Raw genomic sequence first — 20,504 nt, forward strand, 5'->3', positions numbered from 1 at the left:
TCGTGACAAAGTCGTGGAAGACTTATTAGAGTCTGGATGGGCTTGAGGGGAACAGAAAAAGGTTGGATCTGCAGAAGGATAGCTGAGAGTGACATCAAAGTTAGGACTTTCTAATAGCGAAGTAGTGGAAGAATGTGGACCGTTCGGCACCATTAACCGGACGTCTCTGCCCTGGAGACTCCAAATATACACATCCCTGGACCATGAGAAGATGTCCTCATAGTGCTCAAGCAGAAGACTCTGCTCCTCAGTCAGAGAAGGGACAACTTAACATCATGTGTCAAAGGCTAGGCCTGACAATCCCTCCTTTGTGGATGCAGAGCGGGATTCCTTCCCAGGCTTGGCCTTTGGAATTCAGCAGAGAAGGGGCCTCAGTCCCCACAGCTAAGGTCCCCAAACCTCTCCAAGACACGTTCCCCTCCTAGACATCCTACCACAAATGGAGTTAGATCAGGGGGTAGGGAGATGTAGGGGGAAGATGGTTCTTACTCTCCAAGTTGTCCTCTGTCCACTTGGCCTGAAGGTACTTCTTCATGCATGTTGCTTACCTGCCATTTCCCCAAGTCCTCCTCCCTCACCTCCAGCCCTCTCTCTTCCTGCTCCTTTTGGCCCTGACCAAAAGGTCTAGCTTTATCTCCTGGCCTGTCCAAAGAAAGGGAGGTAGGTTGGGGGTTGAAGGAATCCTTCCTTGGGTGTGGGTGGAGAAACTTCTGGGTCAAAGTCTCCCTCCTCCAGGGGCTCCTCTGCTGTGGGTGATGAGATTGGGGGCGGGGAGGGTGTCACTGGTGGGGGGAGGTGGCACTCAAGAGGGTTCTGCCTTTATGACAGCCCTGAGGAACAGAGGCCGAACCCTGTGTCCTCCCTCCTGCCCGCCCCTGCATATAGCCATACATGCGATCTCTGTCCTCCCAAGAGCGAGCCCACCATTGGAGCACTGCTCAGGTTACTATGTGCAGGAATAGAGATTTATTTGTCAGTGGCAGAAATAGGATGAGGGGAGAACTGAGGGTTTGTGGTTGTGGGGGCTTAGTCCCTTCCCCCTCCAGATCCACCCACATCAGCTGCAGACTGACTCCGAGTGCTCGCTTTCCTGAAAGGAGCTTCAAAGGATCCTGGCCTCAGCCCACAGACCAGTCTCCCCAAAGGCGCATTCATTAGCCAGCCTTCTGCCAATGCCCTCTGAGGTGAGGGCTGCAGTCTTCCCTCTGGCTCAGCCCAGATTAGCCCAACATCCCTCCCTGGGCACTCAGACTTAGGGGTGCTTGAAGCACCCTGAGATAGGGTCATCAGGCCCTCCATCTAGCCTGGGCTGGAGCAAACAGGGGGCTTTTCTGTGTTGGAGACCTCCTGACAGGCGGTACCCCTGTTTCCCCCCAAAGAGCAGAGATTCTGAGTTTCTTAGACTCTAATACCTATATAGCCACGAATTAATTGTGTGGCCTTGGGTAGGTACCTAAACCTTTTAGAGCCTTGATTTCTTCATCAGCAACACAGAGGCAGTGCCTACCTCACTGTGAGGAGAATGGCTGAGGTAGCTCCCCTTAGCCCAGGGAAGCCTGCAGGGAAAGTTGTTTTCTTCTTTCCCTCCTTCTGAGAGACTGGTCCTTTCCCAGTGCTTTCGCTGGGGCAGAGAGAAGAAACAGCTTCCTCCTCTCACTTTCCTGTTAATTCATAAGGGAACCAGCTCCAAAGGAGATTCTAGGAGGGAAGAATTCTCTGGGGGAAGCAGTGCTCTGGGTGACCCAGGAAAGCCAGGGAAGTTGGTGGGCTCTGGGGCCCAACTGGTCTAGGCACCAGAAGCCCAAGATGGGGCCAATGCGGAGGAGGCAGGGGGCTGGATCCCGTGACCTCTGGATGTCCTTTCTGGCCTGCAGCCTTCATGCTTCAGAGCAGTCTTTCATGAACTAAACCTGAGTCATTGCCTCCGTGCTGACAACCCCCCCTGCAGTGACTGGGGACAGGGCAGGAGTAGCTAGCTCCTGAAGAAGGAACATTATGCCATCTCAGAGTCAGAGGGCAGATAGGAGGGGTGGGCTGAGCCAGGGGCCAAGTGCTATAGGAGGGTAAGTAGCAGTCACACCCAGAAGGGCTCCCTAGACCTCAAGTCATAACGGAACTACCCGGTGCCTCTTAATAGGACAGCCAAATGAGTGAAAGTGGGTGCTAGGCTCTTGGGGGCCTGGGGACAGAGGGATGGACCAGATGACTCCAAATCTGTGCACAGCACAATGTCCAGCACATGAAGAAAGACTGGTTCTCATCCCAGTCTGCCCTTTTCTTCCTTTTCTTGGGCAGAGACCTATCCATCTCTGGAGGGACTTTGGTTTCTTTCTTTTTAGATTGGCAGAATTGGAGTAGATTAGGTTGACATAGGGAGTCAGATTAGAATGGGGGCAATAATTGTATATCTCTTAGTGTTCTTTTGAGGATAAATGAGTTAACATATGTAAAGAGCTGGAAAGAGTAAGGGCACAATAAATAGTTTCTACCTATCTATCTACCTATTTATTTATTTAGGGATACTTAACTTTGAGCTTGCAGGCGAGCTTCAAGGAGTTCATGAATCCCTTGAAGCTGGTAGAAAATGTTGGAGGGTAAGCATTTTCTGGGGGCGAGTCTAGAGCTTTCACCTTCTCCTCAGAGAATCTAAGATCCCCAAAAGATTAAGAACTACTGGCCTGAATGATCCCCAGGACCCCTCTACTCTGAGCGGTTGATTCTCTGATGGGAGGGATTGCTTCTCCTTCCATAAGGACTGACCTCTTTTCTCCCTTGAACAACACCTTCAGCTCAAGCCCCTCCCTGCCGTGGCCTCTGAGCCCCTGAGTTGCCAAGGACAGCCCAAGATGAAAAAGTGAGTGGCTGGTTTTTTCTCCAGCTTTAGAATTGGTTCTCCTAGGGTGGGGAGTCTGTCATGGTTGAGGTCAAGTCTGGTTCTCATCTCCCAGCTGGGGAAAGGAAGAGGGCCCAGGCTCCGTGGGGCAGGGGACACAGGGAAGACAGTGAGAGGCCTGGCCTCCCCTCCCTCCCCCTGCCGGCCCACCCCCAGGGCCCCAGAGGCAGATACCACTCTAATGAGCTAAGGCCCATGCAGGCAACGGTAATTATGATTTTATGAAAATATAGAAGGCTCTTACGCAAGTGCCTGGCTGTGGCATCTGGGACAGCCAGGTCCCCAGGGGCTGGAGGAGAGCCCTTCCACCACCCCTGCTGCCACCAACCCCTGGAGCTCAGGACACTGGCAGAGAGCCGCCCTCCCACTGCCTGTGGCACTGTCCGCAACACACTCTGGGTGAGCCATTCCCTCTCTCTGTGGCCCAGGCTCCCTGGAGGGGAACAACATGGGCTCCAGGATATGCAATCCCTCCTCCCCTCCGCAGCCAAGCTGAGGCTGTCCCGGAGACCTGTCCTCATGGGAGGGGGATGGTGGCCTTGGGATTACCTCCCTCTCCTCTATGAAGAAAACCTCTCCTTCCTGAAAGATGTCCCCTTCTATTCTGTTTCTTTTCTCCTGGGGGCTGGGGCCATAGGGCTGACAGCAGCCAGGGGGCCAGGAGTCACAGCCCCTGGCTGCACCCTCCCCAGGCCCTGTGCTGGTTTGCCGCCCACCACCTCCCAGGCCTCTGATGGTGTCCTCCCCACCCACAAAGCCTCTGTTACCAAGGTAACAGCAATGTCATCAGTTTGGGGTGAGCAAGGAGGTGGAGCCAGTGGACTGGTGGAGGGGGTGCTGTTAGGGGTTAGAATTTTGGAGAGATGAACATTGAAGGGCCCCCCAACTCTTAAGGAGGATCGTTTGCTGGAGAGCTGCCTGGGCACAGACTGGAGCAGAAGGTTGCCGAGAGCCCATGGGAAAGAGGGCGGATGAAGTCTGAAAGCAGCTGGATCCAGGTGTTAGAGGTGAGGGTGACCTGGCCTTACTATGCTGGAGGAGCGTCAGGGTGGCGATGCCAAGGAGAAGTTGAGGCAGGGACAATGGAGCCTGCCTTTAACTCCTCCCTCAGGGTCCAGCTTGTTAACTTGTCCTGGGGAGAGGCATTCAGGCTGGGAGAGTCTGGACCCAGCTGAGGCCGCGTGGGGGGCCTCGGGCCAGCCTGGGCCCACACCGCCCCCTGCAGACTGCACAGAAATCTGCACTGGATGTCCTTCCCGGAGGGGCGTCTAGGTGGCGTCTTTGAAGGTCTACATTTGACACATCTAAACCATGAGGTCCTACTAAGTGCCTCGAGCGGCTCTGGGCACCAGGGGCACCTGAGCCTTGCACTCAAGGCCTTCTTGTAAATCCTGACCCAGAGAGCACAATAATGCAAAGGGTTTTTCTGAGCCGACTTGGGGTACAGAGCAGGGGAGGCAGATGCTACAAGCTGGGTTGATAGAGGCCATCGAGTAGACCGGAAGGCAGAGGCCGGAGTATTCCAAGCAGAGGAAACAGCCTAGGCAAAGGCAGAGAGGTGAGGGACAGAACCGCGGGCTGTGGATGCTGCAGGTGAGCAAAGGGGAGGAGGAGTGGGGAGAAGGAAAGGCAGGTGGGGGCGGGGCTGGCTGGCTCAGTGGCTCAGTCGGTGGAGCGCGGGACTCTGGATCTCAGGGTCGCGAGTTCAAGCCCCATGTTGGGTGCAGAGATTACTTAAAAACAAAAATCTTAAAAATAAGTAGGCAAAGTGGACAGACGGCCCTGAGTGCTGAGCCTGGAAGTTGCGTTTTCCTGTGAAAAGTAGCTTCTCAAACGGGCTCCCTGGAGCCCAGTTGAGCAATCCAGCAGTGCCTTGGAGCCATGGGGGGTGAGGGGGGAGGGGAGAGCAGACAAAGTGTTCAGTCAGAACTCGAAAGGAATTTAGACACATGGCTCTATATTAAATGTTCTGCAAGCCTTGCATTTGACTCCAAGAATATCCATGCTGGTTCTCCTGCCAGAAAAACGGATTTTAAGCACTAACCATCCTGTGCCAATGATGCCCTGGAAGATGGACCATGGTTACCCAGGGGTTTCCACAGCCCAGCCTGACAATGGCACTGAGAGCAACGGAGGCTGTGGGGGTTCTACCCCCGGGGAGCGGTGCCGTCATTCCTGTGTCTTAGGGAGATCGCCCTGGATCCCGATCCCAAAGGCAACAAAATGGAAACAGAGAGCCGGAGTAGTGAGCTTTTGGGGCCCTCTGGCCAATGGCCTCACTATGGGGATGGGCAGAAAGCAGTCCTGTGTCTTGGCCTGGGTGTGAGGCATGTGTGCAGGATAGTGAGGTGACTCAGGTTCCAGCCCATTCCTTACTAGCTCAGAAACTTCAGCAGCCTGCATCCCTCTGGTTTCCTAGTCCCTAAATGGGGATTGTCTTACCTCACGGGGAGGTTGTAGTGGGTAGCAGGACTGCCTTTCGCTCCCGGCTGCAGCCTCCACGGCTGCATCCCAAGGGAATTCCCAAGTCAGGCGGGACCCCTACGGAGCCACACCTGCTGAGACCACAAATCCTGCTTCCTGCCCCTCCCGCTGCATCATTAGCACAACCCTCCACCCCCCCCGCCCCGCCCCCGTCTATTAAAACCACTGCAGCCCAGCTACTGTCATTCGTATTACTCATCCTCAGGGCTCACAGCCCAGGCGAGGAATGGAAAGTACCTTGTCCCCATTTTGCAGCTGGAGAGCCAGAGTTCGGAAAAGCCCCAGGTCACTGCCATCCCTGGAATCCAGGTTCCTGGGTGGGGTACTTCTTTGGGACTTATTGAATGAATGAATGAATGAATGCATAAATGAGGGACACTTACCCCATCAGCTCTCTTTCTTTGGGGGGCGGGGGGGGGCTTCATTCTCTAGCTCTCTGGGTTGGAATGTTGCCTGGAGATTAATTTTAAAATTCCATACATATTTATCACGCAGAGTGGAGCATAGTACAGTGATTGAAAGCAGGGACTGTGACCCAGAGGGCCTGGGTTCAGATCCTGGCTCTATCTCCTCTTAGATGTGTGACCTTGAGATAGCTACTTAACCTCTCTGAGCCTCAGTAGCTCTGTATAATGAGGGGAAGGTGATAATAGAATAAAAGAAAAAAACCAGCATCTACCTTAGAAGGTAGATTGGTTGAAAAGCACTCTGTAGGGGCACCTGGGTGGCTCAGTCGTTAAGCGTCTGCCTTCGGCTCAGGTCATGATCCCAAGGTCTTGGGATCGAGCCCTGCGTCGGGCTCCCTGCTCAGCAGAAGCCTGCTTCTCCCTCTCCCACTCCCCCTGCTTCTCTTCCCCCTCTCGCTGTCTCTCTCTCTCTCTGTGTCAAATAAATAAATAAAATCTTTAAAATAAATAAATAAACAAATAAACAGACCTTCTTCACTTATAAATTTTAAATAAATAAACCCATATGAGCACTAGGCACTGGGAATACATACGTTTAGTAAGGGCTCAGTTATTACCTCAACCAGTTTTCCCTCTAGCCCTATGGGGTAGAGGCATTAATCAGCCCCTTTTTATATTGGCCACATGAAGCTCAGAAGGGTTGTTACTTGCCCAGAGCCACACAGCTGTGCTTGAACTCAGAGTCTATCTCAACGCACATACTCTTAACCGCAAGGCTGGTGCGCCTCTCTTAGTCCCTACCCTCAAGGGGCTTCCATTCTGATGGGGAAACAGACATTGGATAGACTACACAAAGATAAACAGCACGTCAGCTGACTGCTGTGAAGGATTTGGTGAAGGGCAGAGACAGGACACGGAGAACGTAAGCACCGGCTGGCTGGGCTGCACGAAAGCTAAGAAGCAGGCAGTACGTTCGAATTGCGAACAGAGCGGACTTTTTCCAAGGTGAGACTTTCTGGTGGTCTGAGAGGGACTCTCAGGAGCAAAAGACTGGGGGCTTAGAGCCATGCCCGTGCGCTAACCGTAGGGGGCGCTGTTCGGCGCGGAGCTGGGCACCCAGACGTGGCCGGGACCTTGCTGGGAGGCGGGGCCGCCTCCTGGGGTGGGGCATGCGTGTACACAGGCACGCGGACCTCACAGGTTACGCCATGTTCCTGTTTAAAATCATTTTGCTGGAGGCTCAGGACCCAGAACGTTTGACCACCACTGTGGAGGCAGCAGGGGGTGCCTTAGCCCTGGATGGGGCCTTGCCGAGCGTCCCACACACTAGTGTGAGGGAGAGAGAGAGAGAGGCTCCAATCTTGTAGGCATTCCGGAACATCTTGGTGAATGACTGGATGGATGGATAAATGAGGAACACTTCTCCCAGCCCCTTTCTTCGAGGGAGGGGTAGACCTCACTCTCCAACTCTGCAGGTTGGAATGTTGCCTGGGGATAGAAAACAAAACAGAACAAAACATTTTGGTCAGAGGAGAAGGACGATGAATTGTTAATGCTCAGCAATTTTTACAGCTAAAAAGTTGCTTCCTCGCTTTAGGGAACCCAAAGGATATTATTAGGATTGGGTTGGGGCACCTGGGTGGCTCAGTCGTTAAGCTTCGGCCTTCGGCTCAGGTCATGATCCGGGAGTCTCGCGGATCGAGCCCCGCATCGGGCTCCCTGCTCAGCGGGGAGTCTGCTTCTCCCTCTCCCACTCCCCCTGCTTGTGTTCTCTCTCTCTGTCAAATAAATAAATAAAATCTTGGGGCGCCTGGGTGGCTCAGTCATTAAGCGCCTGGGTGGCTCAGTCGTTAAGCGTCTGCCTTCAGCTCAGGTAATGATCCCAGGTTCCTGAGATCGAGCCCTGCGGGCTCCCTGCTCAGCAGAAGCCTGCTTCTCCCTCTCCCACTCCCCCTGCTGTGTTCCCTCTCTTGCTGTGTCTCTGTCAAATAAAATATTTAAAAATAAATAAATAAATAAAATCTTTTAAAAAAAGGATTGGGTTAGCCATGGCATAGAAAATGTCAGAGCGGGGCGCCTGGGTGGCTCGGTTGGTTGAGCGACTGCCTTCGGCTCGGGTCATGATCCTGGAGTCCCGGGATCGAGTCCCTCGTCGGGCTACCTGCTCAGCAGGGAGTCTGCCTTCTCCCTCTGACCCTCCCCCCTCTCATGTGCTCTCTCTCTCTCTCTCTCTCTCTCAAATAAATAAATAAAATCTAAGAAAAAAAAATAAAGACAATGTCAGAGCGATTGGGGTGGGGGAAAAAATCCATTAAAAAAAAAAAATCTCACCGGGGCGCCTGGGTGGCTCAGTCGTTAAGCGTCTGCCTTCGGCTCAGGTCATGATCTCAGGGTCCTGAGATCGAGCCCCGCGGGCTCACTGCTCAGTGGAAGCCTGCTTCTCCCTCTCCCACTCCCCCTGCTTGTGTTCCCTCTCTCGCTGTGTCTTTCTCTGTCAAATACATAAAACCTTAAAAAAAAAAATCTCCCATGGGGCACTTGGGTGTCTTAGTTGGTTAAGTGCCTTCCGCTCAACTCATGATACCTGACTCCAGGGATCAAACCCACATCTGGGCTCCCTGCTCTGCGGGGAGCCTGCTTCTCCCTCTTCCTCTGCTCTTCCCCCCACAGCCAATCATGCTCTCTCTCTCTCTCTCTCTCTCTCAAATAAATCAAATCTTAAAAAAAAAATCTCCCCTCAAAACTCTGAAATTACCTGTGTGGGGGGAAGTTTCTGGGATAGTCCCATCTGTACTTCCCAGAATGAGGCTCTGGTGGGGACACTGGGGTCCTTGGTGGTGTCCACCACCACCCCAATGGGGGCCTCTGAGGATCAAACCCTGGGATCAGATGAAACTGCATAGAATTTCACTCCCACACTGAATAGGAGGGAGACCTCGTCCGATTTTACAGAGGAGGAAAGGGCGTTCAGGAAGGTAACGTGCCTAAAGTGCCCCTGCTTGGAGGGGCCTCACCCCTCACACCTCCCAAGGCCCGAGACTCCTCTGAGAGTGGGGGACCTGGATCAGAAGTTTCTTAGGGCCTCTCTGGCGTTCAGACCCTGTGCTGTGCTGGCTCAGGGGGCACAGAGTGAGGTGGGGGCTGGGACTGGCCAGGATCTGTCTGCCTCAAGCCCAGCTTTTTTTCCTTAGCGGGAGAGCCAAAGAAAACCAGGAACAGGCCCAACACCATCTGGATGGGGACAGAGCACAGAGACTCTGAGATGGGTGGAAAGAAGAAGTAGCTAAGAGAGCTGGGGAGAGGCAGCCTCAGGGGGGAAGAAGGGGGAGGATACAGAGGCCTTTGGAGGTAGAGGCCAAGTGGTGGGGGATTGGGTTCCGGAACTGGAGTCCCACCCACTCCCCTGACTGGCTCCTCACGGTGTCTTCCTGGAAGGAGGAAGGGGGCCCATACCAGCCTCTACCTTTTCTACCTCCACCCCTGAAACAAGCCTCCACTCAGCTGCTCATCTCCTCTGCCCCCCCCACCACCCCTACCCCCTGCTCCCCTCAGGCCAGGGCCCAGCCCTGTTGGGTCCCCTCTGACTCCCCTTCCCCTGGCCTTCCTGCAATCCCGCTCTATCCAACCTTGGAGGGTTTTGTGGGGGCCTCTGGCCTTGAATCCAACTTTGGGCAATGGATGGGTTCTCAAAGTCTTAGGGAGCTCATCATGGGGATCCTGGGGACTCAGGCTTCTTTGGTCCTTACTGGCAGGCATGTTCCCATCCCCTTTTTCTCCCCCTTCCATTTCGTCTGGCTTCATGGGAGGGGAAAGCAAGGGCCAGGTGCCTGGAGATGGAGATGCCCTGCCTGGTGTCAGGGGGGTACTCTTCGGTTTTCTCTCTCGCTCAGGTAGGCCCCCCAGAGTCACAAACCCTGGAAAGCTGGGGTCACATGAGGCCAGGCCACATCTTTAAAGGCTGTTTCTGCTCTTTGCAAGGCCCTTGTCTGTTTATACCAAACACAGTGGGGGGGGGGGGGCAGACCCCCCCCCCCCCCCCCCCCCCCGTCTGTGTACAATGACAACAGGGACTGAGTGTGGGGAAGAAGCCATCCCCCAGGCAGACCTTATTTGTCCATAAACACAGTGGGCCCATGCCCCCAGGCAGAGGAGGAGCAAAAACACCACTGGCCTGGGACTCCTCTCCTACTGCCCTGGGAGGAGGCACTCCCTGGCACACCCCCTCCTCCCCACACTCAGGCTCTCCCTCCCAGCGCCAGCCAGAGTTGTTTCCACAGCAAGCTGGACTATGTTCTGTAAACTGCAGGCCCCTAGCCAGACAGTCCCTAGCAGAAGGACAGGTGTCCTGCCATCACTGCACCTGGGGGTGGGGGTGGGGGAGAAATGGGAGGCCATTGGGAGTGAAGGCCCTTTGTAGGTCCATGCAATGCTGTGTGTCTCCTCGTCCTGTCCCCTGGGCAGTCAGGCTCCATTCCCAGGGTCATGTGAGGGGTCCAGGCCCATGAATCTCCAGGACTTTCCACGGCTTACGGATCTGGGGCCAATCTTGAAGCCTAAGGGTGCCCCTCATTGTTCCTGAGCCCCTTGGGAAATGGTGGGGAGTGGATGTCCACCCCTGACACTTTGTTTTGCAGCACCACCATCTCCCCTTTGAATTAATGATTGGTGGGGAGCCCTGGGTACACCATTTCTTGACACACCCCCACCTTGGGGTGCCTGATAGGTCCCATGTTTTCTAGAGCCCTGGATGCGCAGCCAATAGAAGGTTCCTGGCCTTGCCCCACCCTTTTGTGGGTTTGCTTCTGTGTATAAAGGCTGGGGCCCCAGGTGGCCGGGTCAGTGGGGCCAGCCCAACCCAGTGCTGAGCTCTCTGTCAGACAGCTGGCCCTGCTCCCTTTCCAAGATGCTGTTTTGGCACAACCAGCCAGAGCACCTATGGCCCAGTCCCGGGGAACTGTACCCAGGGCCTTCAAGTGGCTCGCTCAGGTAAGAGCCAGAACCCCTTCCCCTAGCCTCCAAGGATGGTCCTGGTCTGAGCTGCGGTGGACCGATAGGGCCATCCGTTTCAAGTGGAAGGGGGTGGGCTTCCTGTGCTTGGATGCCTTTGCGGGTAGAGGAATGGTCAAACGTTTAGTGGATCCTGGACCATCTCGAAACACCTTGACCACCCACCCTCTCAGGGCACTTTTGTTGGGCATTTACTTGGTATCAGATAAGCCCTGAGATGGCAGACAAGTAATTGATGACAGGTTTTTGGAGATGTTTGGCAGTATCTGGAATTTGCCCCTGAAGGGTGGTCTCCCAGAGGCCAGAGGTTGAATGGGGGACTCTCAGGCCCTGGTTGCTGCTGGAGTGCCTGCTACAGAAGGCTTTGGCTCCCTGAGGATCTGGCAGAGAGAGTCAAAGCCCTACAGGGGATGGGGTGGAAGCCACCAGTGTTTCCCTCCCCCAGCAGGGAGTCCCTGCCCTTGCCCTACCTGAAGCAGGAAGAGCTACACAACATCCCCAGCTCGGAGCCTCCCTGCCCCGCATTCCAGTACGTTCTCTGTGCAGCCACCTCCCCGGCTGTGAAGCAGCAGGAAGACACCCTCACCTACCTGAACCAGGGTATGCTGCTGGGCCTGGGGAAGGAAAAGGCATATTGGGGCAGCGCGAGATGGGGGTGGCAGGCTCCATTTTGGCCCCAGTGGGGCTCACACATCCCCTTGACCTCTCCCAGGCCAGTCCTATGAGGTGCAGATGCTGTGCAACCCCAAGCTGAGCAATGCTACCCAGTGGGCCCAGCTGTTGAAGGTAGATACATCCCTTCCCGAACTGGGAAGGGCTGAGCATGACTGTCCCTCTGGGCAGGAAGCCAATGTCATCACTGTGATGTGACTGTCAAGTAGAACCCTCTCGAGCCCACCTTTTAACTTGACCTTCACAGCCACACAGTGGTAGGCAGGCGTTGTTGAGGAAAGAGGCACAGAGGTTAAATATTTTCTCAAGGACACAAAGTAGTGGATCTGGGATTTAGAAGTACATTTACATAGCATTATTCACATGCATGATTCCTTCTCTCCAAAAAATGATATATTTAGCTCCCATGCTTTGCCAGAAACTATTCTATGAGCTAGGAATTCAACAGTAAAGAGACAGATGTGGTTCCCTTCCTCAGGGAGCTTGCATTCTACTGAGACAAACATGTAATTAAACAAGTTATATGCAGTAACAAATCGATTTACCAATTGCAAATTGAAAAGTGCTTCAAGAAAAGAAACAAGTAGAGTGGCTAAGAGTGGGAAAGGATTAACTCCCCCATTTCACAGATAAGGAAACTGAGGCTCAGGGTGTCTAGGTCACTTCCCCAGTTTCATAGCTAGTGAGTGGCAGGTGGGTGTCCGGACACAGACCTAGCGATCTAAGTGCTTATGACCCCTGAGGGTGGGAAGCAAGGTGGGGGCGAGGAGGGTGGCATGGTTCGCCTACCCCAGCGGTGGGAACTGGTTCCCAAATGCCCAGGCACCCTCTGACCTGTGAGCCGTGCCTTCCTGTGCCCCCAGAGTGTGGTGCGTGTGGTTTTCCACGACCGGCGCCTGCAGTACACAGAGCAAGAGCAGCTGGATGGGTGGAGATGGAGCCGGCCAGGGGACCGCATCCTGGACATCGGTGAATGGGGAGGGACCAGGGACCCTTCAGGGCCGCTTTCTGGCTTGGAAGGCCATGTGGATGGGGGGGGGGAGCTGAGGCTTGCTCCCTGCTTGCCACCCTGTGCCTGCAGATGTGCCACTGTCCGTGGGGGTGATAGAACCCCAGGTGCTGCCCTCACAACTCAACACAGTGGAGTTTCACTGGGACCCAACCAAGAAGACCTCTCTCTTCCTGCAGGTGAGTCTGAAGCTGGGACTGGGAGGAGGTTTGAGGTTAGATGGGAGTGGCAGGAGCCTAGGTGGGAAAGGAAGGTGAGTTTGGGTGGGGGTGAGGGAACAGTAAGAACAAACCGCTTCCAGAAAGCACCTTGAAGATAAAATATGGCTAAATGTTTATTGAATTTCACCACAAGGAAGGACTTGTTAAACCTTAAAGCATTGGAAGAAGCTAGAAAACTCAGGACAGAACTTAGCTTCATAAAAAGTAATGGTCTGCAATACATAGGCAAAATAAAAGGAGACATCAAATGGGAAAAATAGTTGTCATATGACATATAATGCTTTATATCCTCAATATATAAAAAGTTCTCATATATCAATAAGAAAAAGTAGATGAAACTCAGTAGAAAAATACGCAAAGGATATAAGCAGACAAGAAGGATACAAATTACCAATAAATGTAGACAGTTCAACCTCAACCTCAGAAAATGTTAATTAAATGCGCATATATATATATATATATGGCAAAGACTTAAAAAAAGACTTATTGGTGAAGAAGTAGTTTGGGGAGGCAGACGGCCTTTCCATTGTCTGCCTGCTGCCCCCTTGCGATGTATTCAATAAACTTCTAGCTCCTTAAAAAAAAAAATTAAAAGAAGAAATAGTTTGTGCACTCATTCTGTGGGTAGAATAGCACTTGGGCAAAATTCATTGAATTTTATGTTCCTAGCATTCTACCCTGTCGTTCCTTTTTTTTTTTTTTAAGATTTATTTATTTATTTGGGGGGGCGGCAGAGGAAAAGAGAGTCCCAAGCAGGCTCCATGTCCAGCACAGAGCCCAAAGCAGGACTTGATCTCAAGACCCCGAGATCATGACCTGAGCTGAAACCAAGAGTCAGGCGCCTAACTGACTGAGCCACCCAGGCGCCAGCCCCCCAGTGGTTCCATCTCAGACTTTATTTATTTGACAGAGAAAGAGAGAGCACAAGTAGACAGAGTGGCAGGCAGAGGGAGAGGGAGAAGCAGACTCCCCTCTGAGCAGGGAGCCCGATGCGGGACTCCATCCCAGGACCCTGGGATCATGACCTGAGGCCAAGGCAGATGCTTAACAACTGAGCCACCCAGGCGCTCCCTACGTGAAGATATAGTGACCAGCCCTTCATAGCAGCGCTCTTTCTCATACTCAAAGATTTTAAACATTCAAAATGTACGTTGAAAGACAATTGACTTTTACATAAGTTTGAGTGCAGACGTACACTAGAAATTATGTAGCCATTAAAGTGAGGTCTAGGGGCGCCTGGGTGGCTCAATCGGTTAAACATCTGCCTTCGGCTGGTCGTGATCTCAGGGTCCTGGGATTGAGCCCCACAATGGGCTCCTTGCTCAGCGGGGAGCCTGCTTCTCCCTTTCCCTGTCTCTCCTCCCCACTAGTGTTCTCGCTCGCTCTGGCTCTGCTCTCTTTCTCTCTCTCAAATACATAAATAAATCTTCAAAGTGATGGCTAATGACAAGAGAAACTGCTCTCCTATAAGTAAAAAGAAAGCAGAAGACAAACTTGTATTTAAAGTTTGATTTCCATTTGATTTAAAAAAACAAAGGCAGATGCTTAACCAACTGAGCCACCCAGGCATCCCTAAATTTCTATTTTAGATAAAGAACTTGTTATTATAAGAATGTCCCATGGTGGGGCGCCTGGGTGGCTCAGTTGGTTAAGCGACTGCCTTCAGCTCAGGTCATGATCCTGGAGTCCAGGGATCGAGTCCCGCATCAGGCTCCCTGCTCAGCGGGGGGTCTGCTTCTCCCTTTGACCCTCCCACCTCTCATGTACTCTCTCTCATTCTCGCTCTCTCAAATAAATAAATAAGTCTAAAAAAAATAAAAAAGAATGTCTCATGGGGGGCACCTGGGTGGCTCAGTCGTTAAGCATCTGCCTTCAGCTCAGGTCATGATCCTGGGGTCCTGGGATCGAGCTCCGCATCGGGCTCCCTGCTCCGCAGGAGGCCTGCTTCTCCCTCTCCCACTCCCCCTGCTTGTGTTCCCTCTCTCGCTGTGTCTCTGTCAAATAAATAAATACAAATCTTTAAAAAATAATTTAAGAAAAGAATGTCCCACGGGGTGAGGGAAAGAATGTCCCATGAAATATTTGGGATATATTTATACTAAAAAATTATTTGTTGTTTACCTGAAATTCAAATTTAACAGGGCATGCCTGCATTTTAACTGGCAACTCTACCCTGGAATGGGGAGTTTTGGCTTAGATAGGAGCAGGCATTGCTTTCCAGGTAGAAGATTCTAGGGAGAACTATGCAAGTGTATTGGGGGCCACGATTAGGCTGGCTCGGTGGGTCAGAGTGTTCTCTAATGGGGGAGAGAGAGCAACCATGCAGAAGGGCTTGACGTGACTCTTCAAGGGGCTCGAACACGAGAGTCAGGAACTTTGCTTCTCATCCCATAACCATGGGGAGCTACTGAAGGATTTTGGACAAGGGAAAGAACCTAACAAAGGTACGTATTAAGAAATAAACTCCAGTTGGGGATGGAAAGTTGCGGCGGTAAAAGACTGACAGGTGACAGGCAGGTAACAGGTTTGATGGTGGACTTTCTTGAATGTGGGTGGGACCTGGAGTCACCCAGCTTTCTCTTTGCTTCCTCTTCACCTCAGGTTCACTGCATCAGCACCGAGTTCACTCCTCGGAAGAAAGGTGGGGAGAAAGGTGTCCCCTTCCGCCTCCAGATTGACACTTTCAAGCCCAGCGACAAGGACCTTCCACCTGAGCACCTGCACTCAGCGGGGTGCCTCATCAAGGTGTTCAAGGTACAGGCAGGCCCCTCCTCCCCCTCAGGACTGTCACCCTGCTCGGCCGGCTGGGTGGGTTCCCTCGGCCTGCAGCCCCTTGTCTATGCACAGAGGGATGGGGCTTGATCTCTTGCTTGGAGCCCCTTCTGTAGTGAGAAGGGGGCAGGTAAGGGGGCGGGGGGCTCTGAGCTGCCTTTGTCCCTCGCCTCTAGCCCAAAGGAGCTGACCGCAAGCTGAAAACAGACCGGGAGAAGCTGGAGAAACAGCCCCTGCGGGAGAGAGACCAGTACCAGGCTGCCTGTGAGAGCACGGTGTTCGCCGAGGTGTGTGGCGGGGCGCCGCGCGCCGCAGAGCGGGTTTGGAGGAAGGATCCTCGTTGCGCGTGCGGGGAAACTGAGGCTTGAGGGCCGTGGCTGCTGCAGGACCATCACAATCCCCAGCGATTCCGCCTGTTCCCTGCAAGGACAGAGCCGCACCGTGTGTTCCAGGCTCAGGCGCGAACGCCTTCCAGCCTCCCGGGCTGCCTCTCCCGCACCCGCCTTCGCCCGCCTTGCCGCGGCGCCCTCTGCCTGGAGCGCTGCCCTTCCTGCTGCCGCTTCCGGCTAGCGGCTCCTGGAAGCTTCCCCAGCTCCCCCAGCCAGCCCGGCGGGCTGGTTTACGCTCTTCCTTTGAGTGGCGTTTGGTCGACTGGTCCGGGCCTCCCAGGGCGGGGGCCAAGGGTAGCCCCGGGCGCCGCCCCCCCTCCCCGCCCCCGCCCGGGTCAGCTCCCGCGGGACAGAGGTGAGGGGAAGAGCCGCCCCTGGCCTCGGAACGTGTAGGCGGAACCTTGCGGCTTGTTTGCCCCACAGTGTTCGCCGTGGCCGGACCCCAGTGCAGGGCCCTCCTCGCCGCTCGGCCCTCTTGCTCTGACCTCTCCCCACTGCTGCAAGCCCCTGTCCCCGGAGAGGTGAGGCGCGGTGGGCCCCTCTCAGGCCTCCGGGCTGAGCGCGAAGAGAAGAGCCCCTCAGCCCAGGCATCCGGGGAGGGGCAGGGTCCAGGGTGCGGCTGAGGGCCAGAGGCTCAGTCAGCTCTGTGGCCTTTGGGTAATCCGTGGGGCGGGGGACCCCAGCAAGCTCTGCCTCCCAGGGAAGGGGGGGTGGCGCTGGAGGCTGGCTGCACTGCCGACTCTCTGCTCCCCCACAGGCTCTGCTCCTCCCCGCCGTTCGCCTTGGACACCTTGGGGGGCAGCCCCGCTGAGGTGCGTCTTCCCTTTCCAATGCCCCCCACCTGTGTCTCAAAGCCTCCTCGGGGCTTCAGCGGCCTCTCCGGAATGGGGTGGCGCTGCCCCCTGCTGGACAGAGCTTGTATGGCCGCAGATGGCCAAACTGTTTCCTGAGAGGACAGGGCGGGGGGCGGGGCGGGGCGGGGAGGAGCCTGCGGGCTCTCAGACGTGGGCCCGCCGAGGGCAGGGGGCTGTGTTTCTCCTCCTGTTTTCAGTCCGTGGGCCCATGGTGACAACCTGGACTGCCCTCTTCGTGCCTCAGGATCTGAACCCTGGAGCCTCCATCCTAGAGACGCAGCAGTGGTTGCATCGGCACCGGTTCTCCAGCTACTGCCGGGTGCTGGCCAACTTCACTGGTGAGGCTGGGGTCCGGCAGGGACCTTACCTGTAGGGGACTGAGGGCAGGACGCCTGCCTGTGGCCTGGCTGGCTGTGTGTTCTTCAGCTAACTTCTCTTTAGGACTGAGAGTTGCCAGGCACTACACCTGCTTGGCTCTCTTTTCCTGTATCACCCCATATAATTTATATACTACCCATGCAGATAGGGCCCAGAGAGGTTAAATAACTTGCCCAAAGACACACAGCTAACAAGGGGCAGAACTGGGATTTGAATCCAAGTTTGATCCCCATGTCTGGACATACTAGGGCGATCTGTAGACTAATGTTGGATTGGTCCCTTGCCACGCTTGATCCCAGGCCTCTTCCCCTAATCTGGCCCTGTCTGACTCTGCAGGCACTGATCTACTGAAGCTTACCCGCCAGGACCTTATCCAGATCTGCGGGGCTGCCGATGGGATCCGCCTTTTCAATGCTCTTAGAGCCAGGTGCTGGGCACTGCCAACCAGGATCCCTTTCCCTCTGTAGTGGCATTTACCAACCCAGCTAATGGTTGTGTCTCATGGCATGTTCAAGCTGGAAGGTACCTTAAAGACCACTTAGTCCTACACCCTCTTTTTACAGAGGAAGAAACTGAGGCCCACAGTGACCTCCCTGAGGTCACAGAGCAAAGATGGCAGGGATGGGCTAGAAAGTGAGGCTCCTGTGATCTTTTTCTGTAGCCATCCCACCCGCATCACTCCATTTGAGGACAGAGATGGATTTTTCTCATCTCTCCCCGCAGGGTCCAGCATTCATTAAATGTCTAAGAAATGAGTGGTGACCGCCCTCCCTGGAGACCTGGGAGGAGGTGGGATCCCTCCCAGGGAGGGGGCTGTTAATTTAGGTATGAAGTGTTGATAGGTAAACTGTTTTCCTGGCCCAGGCGCACTCGTCACCGGCTGACTTTGTATGTGGCTCATGAGGCCTCTAAGCAAGAGAAGGAGGTTCCTAAGAACCCTGACTCAGGTGAGGTTCTGGCCTCTTTCTCCAGGCGAGATTCAGGTGTGGCTGTGTGAAACCTCTCCGGGCCTGGGGAGAGGGTGCTCCTCCACCATTCCTGGGGCCCAGGATGCCTTCCTTGGCATTCCCCTGTCTTCCATGACCAGATCAGGCCTCGCCTTCCAAGATGTCTCCTGGGCTTATTCCTCCATGTTCTACTCCCCAAACCCATCTGACTTTGTCATTGTTGCTATGTGGGATTAGAACATTAGAATCATTGTATTTGGGTTTCAGTCATTCATATGTAGGTGTCCCCCCTTTTTAAGTTGGGGGCTCCCCTCAGTGTGAGGCCTCCCCAAAGCTGGGGAATAGGTGAGGAGTAAGTGGATTTATAAACCTTTTTGCTTCTTTACTCCTTCCTGCCCCCACCCCTCAAGAGGTTGTCACCTTGCCCTCTCCTTCCCAGCCTCTGGGGCTTCCTCAGCTCCCCCGCACACATACGCTGATCCCTGCCCTGTGCTGCCCACACCCCCAGGCTTTTATCAAGAGATCTCTCTGGATGAACTCAGTGCTGTGGAGCTGATGGGGAAACTGGCTGAGCTCTTGGCCCTCCCAGCCAATCAGATCCACCAGCTCTTTCACCAAGGCCCCGGGGGCGTCCTCATTCTCCTCAGCGACCAGGTAAGTGAGCCCTGGCTCTTGCCAGGCCCCACAAGGGCCTTGATCACTCTCCCACCTCAGGCCCCTCTCCCTGCCCTGGCTTCTTCTGTTTGGCTCTAAGAACAGCACTGTCTCAGTGACCCCTTCTCCCCTGCAGGTGGTTCAGAATCTTAAGGATGAATCATACTTTGTGGCTGTGGTGAAAAAAGGTAGGGGTTTCAGAGGGGAGAGAAACGTATCTGACAGGCCCTAGAAAGGGCAAGATCGTGTTTATATTGTCTCCTAAAATGAGATTAAGAGGTTCCTTGAAGGTATGTGTTTGCTGGGGGTGGGGCGGGGCGAGTACTGCGTTCCAGTCAACTGGAAACATCTGAATGCCAGCTTTGTTGCTGTCAAAGGGACAGATTCACGTGGCTGCAAGGCAGCTGTTTACCGCTCAGGAATAAAACGTCCCAGTTTCTGGGTCAGGGAATTTAATAGAGGGGAAGGTAAGGCCCCCCCCCCTTATGTCCCACTCCCACCACCCTACAGTGCAGAAGATGCTTGCTGGACATCCCCTGGCACAGAGCACCTCTGGCCACTTGGCTTGTGGTGCTGGTTGTTCAGATGCATGCCCTCTATGCCTCCTACAGGACAAAGGGAGGCTTCCTTGAGTTGGGGTAGGAGGAACACTGGGGGGTGGCAGACGCACTCCCAGCTGCTTGATTTGGGAGCAGCACAGAAGCGGTGCTTGGCTTGTCTCATCTCAGTGGTGCCCTTTTCACTGCTTCCAGTGCAGAATCCAGATGGCTACTACCTGGTTCTCACCTAGGCCCAGGGACATCCCACTGCAAGAGTAGGAGACCAGCCTGGTTCTCGGGGGCCCCACGTTCACCAGAAGCCTTGCTTAAATCCTCAGCTGCTTCATCCGGCTCCGGGTGAAGCGGGATGTCCTACGCCTAGAGGAGGGGAGCAGCCCCCAGGCTCCCATCTCTCTGCTCAGCACCAGTTGGTAGAACCTGGGCACAGTCTCCCAAGCTCAGTTCAGCTGGCCAAGCCTGTGAGGCATGGAATCTGCCAATATGGATAAGACGCCTTTGCCCCAAGCAGTGCTGCCTGAACACTGGGTGCATTGATTCACATTTATTTAAAATTGTATTCACCCTTTCCTTTCCTTAATATTAAAAATTAATTCTAAAAGGCATATATATTTAATGTGTTGTTCAATGCTTGTTCAGTTTCCTTGGTGTTTTGGTCCTCTTGGGGAAATGTTCTCTCCTTACTTAAACTATAGACTAGGGCAAGGGATGGAGTCTGAGACAGAGGAATAAATAAATCTGGCTGGATTTCCCCCCCCCCCCCCCGTTTGGGCAAAAACTAATCACTAAAGCCTCTAAAAGACCATTCAACTATCAAATCACTGTGCATAAAACTTCTAGAGGGAGCCTGGGTGGCTCAGTTGGTTAAGCGACTGCCTTCGGCTCAGGTCATGATCCTGGAGTCCCAGGATCGAGTCCCACATCGGTCTCCCTGCTCAGCAGGGAGTCTGCTTCTCCCTCTGACCCTCCCCCCTCTCATGTGCTCTCTCTCTCTCATTCTCTCAAATAAATAAAATCTTTAAAAAAAAACAAACTTCTCTAGAGATGTAGGGTACCTGGGTGGTTCAGTCAGTTAAGGGTCTGCCTTCTGCTCGGGTCATGATCCTGGGGTCCCCGGATGGAGCCCATGTCGGGCTTCCTGCATAGCAGGCAGTCTGCTTCTTTTTCCCTCTGCTCCTCCCCCAGCTCTCTCTCTCTTACTAACTCTCTCAAATAAATAAATAAAATCTTTAAAAATCCTGGGGCATCTGGGTGGCTCAG

The 20,504-nt window shown here is 54.0% G+C and overlaps 1 protein-coding gene across 1 annotated transcript; it reads left to right on the plus strand.

Moving 5' to 3' along the window:
• Positions 1-10,687: 10,687 nt before the first annotated feature.
• On the plus strand, positions 10,688-19,890 carry LOC112814002 (transcription factor CP2-like protein 1). The gene is made up of 15 exons (XM_025859294.2): positions 10,688-10,770; positions 11,240-11,391; positions 11,504-11,577; positions 12,327-12,432; positions 12,545-12,651; positions 15,295-15,447; positions 15,642-15,752; positions 16,278-16,375; positions 16,612-16,666; positions 16,953-17,046; positions 17,423-17,513; positions 17,951-18,033; positions 18,542-18,687; positions 18,824-18,875; positions 19,440-19,890. The coding sequence occupies exons 1-15, from the start codon at positions 10,688-10,690 to the stop codon at positions 19,475-19,477; spliced, it is 1,443 nt and encodes a 480-aa protein (XP_025715079.1). The 3' UTR covers positions 19,478-19,890.
• Positions 19,891-20,504: the final 614 nt, after the last annotated feature.

Source organism: Callorhinus ursinus, unplaced genomic scaffold (assembly GCF_003265705.2).
Source record: "Callorhinus ursinus isolate GAN/ISIS: 27379988/994484 unplaced genomic scaffold, GSC_fseal_2.0 scaffold52, whole genome shotgun sequence".
Taxonomy (NCBI): Eukaryota; Metazoa; Chordata; class Mammalia; order Carnivora; family Otariidae; genus Callorhinus; species Callorhinus ursinus.

Bases quoted from the DNA above. Each gene is read 5' to 3' on its own strand.
- LOC112814002 (XM_025859294.2), top strand. From the start codon at position 10,688: ATGCTGTTTTGGCACAACCAGCCAGAGCACCTATGGCCCAGTCCCGGG. The intron at 12,433-12,544 runs GTGAATGGGGAG...CTGTGCCTGCAG, and splicing joins GGACCGCATCCTGGACATCG to ATGTGCCACTGTCCGTGGGG. The intron at 12,652-15,294 runs GTGAGTCTGAAG...TCTTCACCTCAG, and splicing joins AGACCTCTCTCTTCCTGCAG to GTTCACTGCATCAGCACCGA.